General features: G+C 36.1%; 1 protein-coding gene across 1 annotated transcript; it reads left to right on the forward strand.

Moving 5' to 3' along the window:
• Window positions 1–50: 50 nt before the first annotated feature.
• dpa (disc proliferation abnormal) lies at window positions 51–11728 on the forward strand (the record flags this gene model as incomplete). The annotated part of the gene is made up of 10 exons (XM_088241940.1): window positions 51–251; window positions 1801–2035; window positions 2788–3030; window positions 4163–4391; window positions 4592–4786; window positions 6460–6636; window positions 7531–7618; window positions 8613–8773; window positions 10325–10445; window positions 11618–11728. Coding segments are annotated over 10 exons (1761 nt in total), but the record flags the coding sequence as incomplete, so codon positions are not given.
• Window positions 11729–12169: the final 441 nt, after the last annotated feature.

Below are 12169 nucleotides of genomic sequence, written 5' to 3' on the forward strand. Positions count from 1 at the left end.
TGGTGCAGATGACGATGTTATTATGATTTACTGATGCATGCGTGTTTCAGGGTGAACCGGCAGTCCAGGAGCCGACCTCCACTCCGTCGGAGCCCCAGCTGGTGATCTGGGGCACCGACGTAGTGGTCAGCGAGTGCAAGGCCAAGTTCAAGCGCTTCATCATGCGCTACATTGATCCTGATGCGGAGGAAGACGAGAGGGGAGAAGCGATTAACCTGAACGCTCCACTTTACATGCAGAAGTTGGAAGAGGTATGCAGAATCAATATTTTATTTGTCTGTCTCCGTGCGAATGAAAAATACAGTTCTGTGTGTGAAATAAAATCATAATCCTGGACGAGTATTTTTGGCACGGTGGCTACTGATAAGCGCACACTTAATGCAATAACAAACTATATGCTTAACATTATTTTAATACTGTTTTTTTTCATATTTGAAATTTATTTATTTATGAACCCTTATGGATTACGTTAATTTAAGAAAATTTTTTTACTTTTTAAATTCATATTCTATTGTTAAATATAATATTTTTAACACCTTTTGTAAAGGTTGTCAGAGTCTTTTATTTAGTTTTGTCTGGTAGTTTGTTGTGTAATTTCAGTTCCTGGTTTATTTGTCTCGACTGTCCTTGTCTAGTTTTAGATGTTGTATATGATATTGTTCTGATATTCTCTTAGTTTGTCCATGTTTACTACAATTTTTTCAAGTTTTAGTTCTTTGTCTACAATTGTGTGGCTGATTTATGAATAAATTTGAAGGATTCTAGTTGAAAGAGTTAAATTATTATTTAATTATTTCATTGGTTAGTTTGCTTAAAGAGTTCTTTAGTTGCTGTTAGATAAGGAAAGTCATATACATACTAACTTTTAATACCTTATTTTGCTGTCTTTGTAGTGTATTTATGCCATTTTGATTTCCTGTTCCCCATAGTAGTTGCATATAACATATTTTAGTTTTTACACAGGCTTCATACATTAGAATTTTTTCTGTTTTATGAGCAAAGTTTTTGATTTTGAAAAAAAAAAGCAGACTATTTCTGCAGGACAATAAATTATGCATTGTTTTTGTGCGAATGTGCACGGACAAGACAGTAGGACAATAGCCACTTGTTAAGTGTGTACGTATTGCTCCCGGAGATTTTCACTATTAATTCGTCATCCAACAATTCCTATACATCTTAGCACAAAATAAAGACTAACTTTTGAAAACTCGCTCTTAACGCACTTCATCGCATATTCATTTTTGCAAAGTTCTGCGTGTGAACTATGGTACAATTGTTGTATTGTTTCATTGTCTTGTCCCCAGTCTAGGCCGTTCACGGAGCTAGGAAAGGACAATATTGTCGTGTCTATGCATTACAAAATTAGACTTATGAAGTCCATTTAACAATGACAAATACATTTCTTTGTGCTAAGATATATACGGTACAATTGAAATAAAATACAGCTAATGAAAATCAAAGCTAGGACAAAAAATTCAATGATAATTACTACCTCGAAACAAGATCCGGTCTATCTTAGTGATTGTTTAAATCTAGAAAGACTTGCACCAAAAAAGTCCAGATCTTGTCTCGAGTTTACAATGCGACAAAATCGGGACATTGGTGCATGCAAGACATAGTTTGTGCTGTGCTGATCAAGGAACAGCACATTATTATTTCGCAACTATTGTATAGTCCTTGTGTGAACCCAGCTTTACAAGCACTAGCTCCCTTTTAATCATTTAATTTATTATTATAACTACGTCGACAACACTGTCAATATTTTTTTGTTACCAATGACCATATCTACACCTCTTACAGATTCTATCTCTGGAAGAGCCATTCCTGAATGTTAACTGTGCCCACTTGCAAACGTTCGACGCTGCGCTGTATCGTCAACTGGTGTGCTACCCTCAAGAAGTAATCCCCACCTTCGACATGGCCATCAATGAGATGTTCTTCGAAAAGTATCCCGCAGCCGTTCTGGACCACCAGATCCAAGTGCGACCTTTCAACGCCGACAAAACTAAGAATATGAGATCTCTCAATCCCGAAGGTGTGTTAGTGACGAATCTTTCTAAGAAAAATATAATCTACAATATTATTTTTTTTATAAGTTCTTCTGTCCAAATATATAGGTCCTAGTGCTTTTAATCTACTGTGGTAAGGCATCCTTTTGAATGGTCTTTTTCCAGTAGCTTAATGTCGTTATTGAAGTAGGGACTCCATACAGTGGAACCTCTCATTTCATTTCTACTGTTACATTTATTCTCACATGGCTATCTTGTGGCTTTTTCTTCAGGGACATTTTGGTAAGGGTTATTAAACTTTGCACAAAATATTACGAATATTGTCTGAACGCAAGTTTGGGAAAATGTGTGATCATCGCGACACTAACGTGCTAGCAGAACGAGTGCTGACCAGAGATTGGCTCACTGGCGTGGACGTCCCGGCAAGTGGCATGAAGATGGGATTTCCCCTTTCTGCGTCACTCATCATGCGAAATTTTGCTCATTAAGGGAGCATTTTTCCACAATCTGTTTTTCTCGTTTTGTGAATTACTCATTCTGAAAGGTTCCACTGTACTAGGTGTCCACATTCTAATAGAGGTTTTATTCTTTTTTTCATATTAAATTATTTTTTAAATATTTTTCCTTTACCATAATTTGTCAAGTTTTTTTTTCTTTAAAAACCCTCTTTGCACATTCATTTAAAAATCAAATTAAATAAATCAAAGATGCAGCACGGCGAGTATCGTTTGCTGTCTAAATATTTTTGGTGCAATCAATAATCTCGATTTCCTTCCAGACATCGACCAGCTGATCACGATATGCGGCATGGTAATCCGCACGTCCAACATCATGCCGGAGATGCGCGAGGCCTTCTTCCGCTGCATGGTTTGTTCCTTCAGCACCACGGTGGAGATAGACCGCGGTCGCATCGCCGACCCACGTGGTGACCTGAACGGCAACACAAACCACTGCTTCACGCTCATACACAATCGCTCGCAGTTTACCGATAAGCAGATGATCAAACTGCAAGAGTCTCCAGGTAATTTACTTGACGTCACAAGTTATTATTATATTAATTTTAAGCAAGCAGCTTATAGCTGATATGCTTAAATCTATCTTAATGAAAGTTAAGTGTTGGCGTACTTAAACATTTCCAAAACAAATCTAGTCGATTTTTTAACCCATTGAGACTACACATTGAGATCAGCTCTTGTGGCAGCTTATTCCAACCATCAACAACCCTATTGCTCAGGAAATGCTTCCGTGGATTTAGATTGAATCTCGTGTTCTCCAGCCTGAGACTGGTTTCGAAGACGAGCATCTTGTTTAAGCTCGAACATGGGATCCAAATTTAGGCAGCTATAGTGACTGTTGAGTATCTTGTATGTCTATCAGGTCACCCCTTTCTCGCCGTTCCTGCAGCGTTGTGAGACCGAGAACTGAGAAGACTAAGACAAGACAGAAGTTCTTCTAAATTGACCAATGACAGAGTGTTGTGATAGGTTTCCGGGAAGCCAACTCACTAATCGAGGCAAACTCACAGAAAAGAACTCGTGATGTCATGCGCGAAGTAATTAAAAAGTTACAAAACTTAAAATAATTGTAACGATAAAAAATAACAAAAATGACTTTTGCGCTGTTGTTAACTAAGTGACAATATATATATGTAAATATTTAAAGTTATAAAAAAGATGATTTAAAAAGCCGCGATCTATATGACAGTTGTTTTTAGTGATGGCAGAGAAAAAAAGTGATACCGTATAAATAAAATTTCCCAACATTTAAGGGAAAAATTATTTTATGTTATTTTATGCAAATTCAATATTCTATTTTTGTTTTTCTTTTATTTACACATAAAATAATTTTAACATGCTGTTTTTAAATCAAATAAAAAAACAGATTACGTAATATTGTTTGAAAAAATATAAAAATATTTTTAATGAAATCATTGAAAATAGGTAAAAAAAATATTGACAATTTCCACTCATCACCGTTTTTACAATTTTTCTGGAAGTATATTTACAGTATAGAGTAGCAAATCAATTTTATTTTTATGTAATTCCCTTTTTTCCATGCATTTTTCATTTCCTCACTTTAGCGTTTTCCTCAGTTTTACCCTTTTTTTCTTGCTCCCTTGAAAAACGTAAAAACCACACAACGTCTCTTTCCAGATGATATGCCGGCCGGACAGACGCCTCACACCGTGGTGCTGTTTGCGCACAATGACCTGGTGGACTCCGTGCAGCCGGGGGACCGTGTGACGGTGACCGGGGTGTACCGCGCTGCGCCCCTCCAGGCCAACCCTCGTCAGGCCAGCGTCAAGGCCGTGTACCGCACGCACATCGACGTCCTGCACTTCCGGAAGGTGGACTCGAAGAGGCTTTACGAGCAGGAAGAGGGGTAACTTCAGACCGTTAATTATTGCAGAATGGTAGATGTTACACAGTGTATAAAGTGGCCACTTAAACGTAAATGTCTAGGCTTCCATATTCTCTTCTCAAAAATATTTTCTTTCTCTGTCGCAATAAATATAGATCTTGAGAAATCCTGTCCACAAACATTTGGACATACTTAAAATATTGTAATATTTTACTCCTTAGGAAACAGCACCGTTTTCCTCCAGAGAGAGTAGAACTCCTGAAATTGCTGTCCAGTAAGGCCGACGTGTATGACCGTCTGGCGCGAGGAATCGCCCCCTCGGTGTATGAGAACTTGGATGTGAAAAAGGGAGTCCTACTGCAGCTACTCGGCGGCACCAAGAAACACTTCCAAACTTCCGGAAGAAGTCATTTCAGGTTATTTTTAATTATATTTCTAACGGAATCAAGGCAAGATTACAACAGGAAGTAAACAGACTTATCTTCAATTGCCCATAAAGTAAAATTGAAGTGTATGTTTGTATAAAGTATCATGTCGGAAACCTGTAATTTCACATAACTAAAAATATTTCATAGAAACAGGTTGTAATCCTGGGGCTAGTGTCCCGGACTCACATACCAAAGATCTGAGGTTTGCACCTTACTCTACTCGACTTGATTCCTATTTTCTGATCTGAAACTTCAGCAAGAAGGATAAACAAATAGAAAAATAATCCAGTAATTATTGTTTTAATCAAATGGAATCATTCCTCTTCTATATAGAATGAATTCATATGACGAAGTCATATGACAGAAAACCTTCTTTGATCTCAGAATCGCCAATAATCCTCGTCGCCAGTTGTAATGGCGAGAAGAATCCTATTTGTAATGAATTTAGTGACTGTGTAATAAAAGATTATTATTAGTATTTTTGATGTTTGAAGCACTTATTTTGTGGAACATTATTATTTAATATATTAAAATAAAATAAAATCACTTTGTTTTTATGTACCACTTATATTTTTATAATTTGACAACCTCCTAGTTTCGGCAATACTATGCCTTCTTCAGGGTTAATTACAAACTAACATAACATATATAAATTTTTCACAGTGAAGGTAGAGTGGGCGTGGCTACGGGAGTAGAGAAGAGAGGGGGAAAAATTAGTGGTTAAAAACAAAGTTGTTTTATTTATTTTATTATAATGAATAACCACAAAGTTAGTGCTTCAAATATAAACTTTATATAAAGTGATTTTATTTTAATATATTAGATTATTATTAGGTTTTTACAGCGAAGTTTATTGTCTGACCTCAGAAATGAGTAAGAGCTACTGCCCGTGCAACGAGGCCGACACTGTACGCTATCCCCTCCACTTTCCATGCATCGGCGTCACCTCTGGAAAATCTTTTCAATTTGATAATTGAATTAACACGTTCGCGGACACTTTTTTCTCACATAATCCACTCATACATATCTTAACTTTGTTTTTTTATGGAATATTTTACTTCTGATCAGACTGTAGTTGATGCAATAGATGTGAGCTCATCCATTAAATCCATTGATATGATTATGCCAAGATCTTTTTGATGCTTTACGGGTTTGAGTTGGACACCACCCAAAAGATAAGTATACATAGGATTGTTTTTGCCTATGTGAAGAACGGTACATTTTTCAGCGTTAAGCAAGGTTATCCAGTTTGTAGTCCATTCATTGATTTGGTCCAAATCCTGGATTAGTTGTCCAGGGTATAGAAATGGGTTTGCAAACAGTTTGGTGTCATCTGCAAAGATACTCGATAGAGATTTTATGACTGTTCGATGTTGGGTTTTATCCTCCGAACTGGCAAGGTTTTCGTAAATCAAATCATATTAAATAATAATAACTACCTCGAGACAAGATCTGGTCTATTTTAGTGATTGTTTAAATCTAGTAAGACTCTTTAAATAAAAAAAAACAGATCCTGTCTCTCAGATCTGTCTCGAGTTTACAATACGACATTTGGTGCATTCAAGGCATAGTTTGTTCTGTGCTGATCAAGAACTGGAACTGGCAGAGTTGGTAATCATTTGAGTTACGAGTCCACTCACTGTACAAGTATTTATGTTTAGGTCGGAGATCAATATACTCCTGTGCGGAGAACCAGGAACCAGCAAGTCCCAGCTGCTCCGCTGGGCTCACTCCCTCCTCGGGCGCTCCCAGCTGGCCTCGGGTCGGGGCTCTTCCGCTGCCGGTCTCACCGCATACATCACGAGGGATCCGGACACCAGACAACTTGTATTACAAACGTAAGTATAACCATGTGCTTCAAAAAGGGAAACATAACAATGACGAATGTTGCGCAGTGCGTAAATGGATCACTTAAACCAGCCAATGACATGTCGTAAGCCCTGTAAATGCATGCATTTCCACATTTCTTAACAATTCCTTCTTCTCAGTTAAGATACCAACCAAAGTTACTTTCTTTGTCTCTGTTGAGATATCAGTTTCTTGTGGTGAAGTGAACTAACTTATGAAATAAAGGTGAAGTATTATTAATTACAGTTCTGTAATCATACAGTTTCCGAAAAACGTTTCCTGGTTTTTTTGTACAAAACATCCATGTTAATTAAAATTATCAAAACATTTAAAATGGTTTTTACACATGGACTATACAGTATTGTTCTGTCCCAGGACTCAACCATTGTCCACGTGTAAACTGCTATTTGTAGGATAGAACAATGTTCCGAGACATCGTCACGGAGATACACGGGCAGGCTATCTTTGCGGAACAATGATTATCCCCCACAACACGCACGGACAGGATCGTATGACGATAGTGATTTCCTCGACCTGTACGTGTCGCTCCTGCGATTTTTTTCTGCTGAAAATGGCGGCAGAAAACCATCGGTTTCATTATTTTGTTTGTCCTTTTAACAGTTCCAATAACAAAATCTTGGTATAAAATCAATTTTTTTGTGAGCTCGCTCATAATAAACGCTGTTGTGTATTCGTTTTCATATTGTTTTAGCGTTCTCTCTTGCCCACTTGAGCCTGTTCACGGAGCTGGGACAAGACAATATTGTCCTTTCTATTGTATTGTCCACGTGCAAATGATACTTTCGAACATTAGATACAAAAGTTTATATTTTGTCAGTTGGTTCACTTCACCTGCAATGTCGTAATTGTCCGTTTTTTTACAGGGGTGCTCTGGTCCTAGCAGACAACGGTATCTGTTGTATAGATGAATTCGACAAAATGAATGACTCTACCAGGAGTGTTCTTCATGAGGTAATGTTTTGATGTTTAAGTATGGATTTAGCAATGACGTAAGACATATTTCATGCCAATAGTAATTTCATCCCTTGGGAGTTACAGTAAAACCTCGTTTTTACATTCCTTAATTTGACATTTTCCCGCTTTTTACCCCGAAATTTTTAAGTCCCAGTTTTTTCCAAACATTCTCATTCAAATATCCCCCTAATTAACGTTTTTTACATTTTTCATAACTCCAGTTTTACGTTTCTAAACGCATTCGATCTGTCAAAAGACGCCGAATGGTGAAATTTATATTTTCGTGTTTTTAAGGTTAAGTACCGACATAAAATTGTTTATACAATTTTTTTTTAAATTCAATAAAAAAACACATTGTGGTGTTGATTGAAAAAATACAAAATACTTTTAATGAAATCATAGGTAAAATATAAATAATCCCCAATTATGACAGTTTTTACAATTTTACTGCAGTTTTTCATTTCCTTACTTTAGCGTTTTCCTCAGTTTAACACTTTTTTATGTTGCTCCCTTGAAAAACCTAAAACCCCCTGTTTTACTGTAGTTGGTATAAAAAAAACACAAAGAAGCTGTAAAAGAGAGAAAAATTTGCGCAAGATTAAAAATAAAAAAATACAGTTTTTAAGCAGCTAGGTACGTAATATTAATTATTAATTAACTTCTATTTGATACAGAACATATACATTGATTTTTAAGATTTGCAGGACTCATGTTAAAGGCATCGATGTTGTTAGTACATTGGTTCGCAAGTACATGCATCCGTACTACTGGTGGATTTGCGCTGTAATTGGTCGATGATGGACCGCAGTAGAAGAGAGTATTACATCGGGTAACTTGACCAGGCACTCGCACGCCAATAAAATTTATGAGTTGACAACAATCGAACATTGGGGTTAAAATTTTAAATAAAAAAAAGCAAGTCATTTCATTTTCGTCTTTTTCTCATGTTTGCATATTCAAATAATCATTTAGAAAATGTTTACTTTTGCAGGTTATGGAGCAGCAGACCCTTTCCATAGCGAAGGCGGGAATCATCTGTCAGCTGAATGCTCGCACTTCCATTCTGGCTGCTGCCAATCCGGCTGAGAGCCAGTGGAACAAACACAAGACTATTGTGGACAATGTGCAACTTCCTCACACTCTTCTCTCCAGGTATGACGACACCACGCTTATCAAACCCGTTGAATTTCATTCATTTTTTGATAGGGAAATATTTGAAGAAAGGATAGGAACATGGAATGGATACCTACCTTTAATATGATGTGAATGTTCTTCAATTTTGGGCACTGGATGACAAAATGCACTATAAAATGTAACAATGTTTTCAACGACCCGCGACAAATCCAACCACTTTTTATGCAATTTTATGTGAAGTGAAAAATGTTGTTTTGTTTTTGTTCTAAATCCGAATCTTCTAATTTTGAATTTCTTCAATCTTGATGTTAGGTAGGTACCATAAGGATGGATCAAGGGAAGGATGGGAAAGAGAGGTTATCGGCCAGGAATAGTATCGATAAATGCTGTTATTTACTTAACAGGGCCTTTGGTAGACTTTTGGACACAGTGCGATGTATGCAAACTTGATTCTATGCGCGTTCTAGTATATTATAATTCTATGGTTACAGCCTCCTATAACGTACAGATCTTGACAATTGTGCATCTATCCTACATAGTTTTACCACACATTTGATTGAGATATGGCATTTTAATATCATAAGCCTAAAATTTTTGCAACAGAGAGGGAAAACATTATTAAGAAGGGAATGTGGATGTTTAAACATAGGCAGAATGGTGAATGTTACACAGTGTGTAAAGTGGCCACTTGAACCAGTCAATGACAGACAAAAAAAACATGTAAATAATGAATAATTTTATGTGGGTACTTAACCTTAAAAACACAAAAAATTACGATTTTTTCCCTAAATATTGGGAAATTTTATTTATATGGCATCACTTTTTTTAGTATGGCACCACAGAATTTCAAATGTCATTTACATCGCGGCAAAACTGTTTCACACTTTTATGATAACTGTTTAAACTATCTTCTTTCCAAATTATGTTTATAACTTCAAATAATAATTCTATTATCAAATTTTTAAACTTTCTGCATCATAATTTATTGATGTAAGGACTTTATTCTTCATGTGTCAACCGCATGTCACAATTTAGTAAATTGTCAAAACTAGACACTTAAACAAAATGGTAAATTACTTTGAATTTAGTTTGAGACAACAATTTACACATTTTTTCATTTACCTTGATTTTATTCACCATTTTTGACAAACGCGGCGCGCGGCTCGGCTTCTTTTAACCGATCAAATGAGTTTTGAAAAATTTTCAACGTAAAACTAGGGTCATGAAAATCGTAAAAAACGTTAATTGGGGGAATATTTTAATGAGAATGTTTGGAAAAAATGGGACCTAAATATTTCGGTGTAAAATACGGGAAAACGTGAAATCGAGGAACGTAAAAACGAAGTTTTACTGTAACTCCCAAGGGAGGCAATCCAGCCTGTCTACAAACATTTGGACATACTCAAAACATTGACCATTAGCCTACTTGCTTTTCCAGTTTCATACCTTGCTTTGCATAAGGGTCTGCACCGGGACATTGTGAACTGCTAATTTTACTCCCCGCAATGAAGCATTCACCGGTTGATTTTCGCCCACTGTTCCTGTAATTAATGGCAATTTGTTTTCCAGATTTGACCTGATTTTCCTGATGTTGGATCCCCAGGACGAGCTGTTCGACAAGCGCCTCGCTTCACATCTCGTGTCTCTGTACTACAAGGACACTCCGACAGAGAATGACGATGAATTAGTCGTGAGTATATTACGTATTTTGTCATTCAAACGTATTATTTTATTTTTTTTTTATAAAAAGAAATATTTACGTTCTTATGATTTATCCAAATATTTAATTTTGAAGACCATTTTCAACGAGTTGTAAATAACTCACTATTAGAAAATGGAATCAAGTCGGGGTAGAGTGGGATTCGAATAAAAATAAATAAATAATAATAATAATAATGAGTCCGAGACACTAGCCACGGGACCACAACCCGATTTTAAATTATGTATATATATTTTTTTTTTAACCACAACAGGCCAGGAGGCCCAATTACAGCAGTGAATTACACCACAGAACACCCAGGCTTGAGAAAAATAAATTTTTGATTTGTGTTCTCACCGGGAATCGAACCCGGAACCTTCCGTGTGTGAGTCAAGTGTCTTGACCACTACACCACTATTAAAATAAATATAAAACAATTTTGTTCATAACCTTTTATTTTTTCTACTAACCAGTTTCAAAGCTACACGAGATTTTTTATCAAGGTATAATTAACTTACGAATTCTTTCCTATTTTTTTTTAGCAGTGATTACTAAATATAACATTGAATCTTTTTCTACCTTGATAAACTGATGATAAATGAAACTGGTCTGTAGAAAAAAAAAGTGTTTAAATACAATCATCATCGTCACCATTACCTTTCCACACCGAATGGTGTATAAGCCACTGCATTGGTATGCTAACTTGTTGGTCGGAAAAAAAATGCAATTCCCACTGAAAACTGACAGCCCAAGAGTTTGAAGTTAGCCTCTGTCATTATACCAGCTTGTTTGTAAGTCAAATCGGTTATCAAAATTATTGCCGCCATTTTCATGTTTGTTTTTTTTTTTGTAATTTTGCAAACAGTTTATTGTGTTTTACAGACTTTTATTATTTATAAATATGATATTCAAAAAGTTGCAACAAAAAAATGGTTTAAACATTGCTGCATAATTTTTTTTAGTAAATAATGATTTGACAAATTAATTTTTTTCACTACCCCTCCATTTACATTTTTTTTGTCAGTGCCTTAAAAAACGTAATTTAAGGGTTTTACTGTATGTAGTTATAAGACTTTCAATAATTGCAGATATTTAAAAATCACATGCATAAGGCAGAAAATGGTACAGAGTATAAAGTTGTATTTTATTAATGATTTTTCCAGGACATGAGTGTGATGAGAGATTACATTGCATTCGCACAGGAACATGTCCACCCCAAGCTGAGTGAAGAGGCCCAGCTGAAGCTGATCAACGCTTATGTGGACATGAGGTAAATCATCCTTCAAACACCCCTTAGTTTTGAACCATAGAATGATTACCTCTAAAGGATGTATTCATTCAACCCTGCTAGGTACTAACTGGAAACTCAGACAAAGGGAAAGGTAGAGGAACTCCAGCCAGTCTGCAAGTATTTGGACATAATCAAACATTATTGAATTACTACCTGGGTGGTATTCTGAACCACTCTCGTGGGCCTCTCTACCACGTTAAAATCATTTTGGTATCCTGAACGAATTTCATAATAGGTATCGTTAAAACCACGCATGCGCACAGCACACAAATAAACTAACCTTGTAAATCTGGCAAACGTCAAACATGCGACCCGCGAGATGTTTCGTTTTTAAAATGTATGTTTATTTTTATTGTGAGCTACTAAATTGGCAATTAATATATTGCGTCATCTGTAAAACTCAAAAGACGCCATTATACAAATT

The sequence above is a fragment of the Micrasema longulum genome, unplaced genomic scaffold (assembly GCF_059751315.1).
Source record: "Micrasema longulum isolate JH-2025_06_02 unplaced genomic scaffold, ASM5975131v1 h1tg003179l, whole genome shotgun sequence".
NCBI lineage: Eukaryota > Metazoa > Arthropoda > Insecta > Trichoptera > Brachycentridae > Micrasema > Micrasema longulum.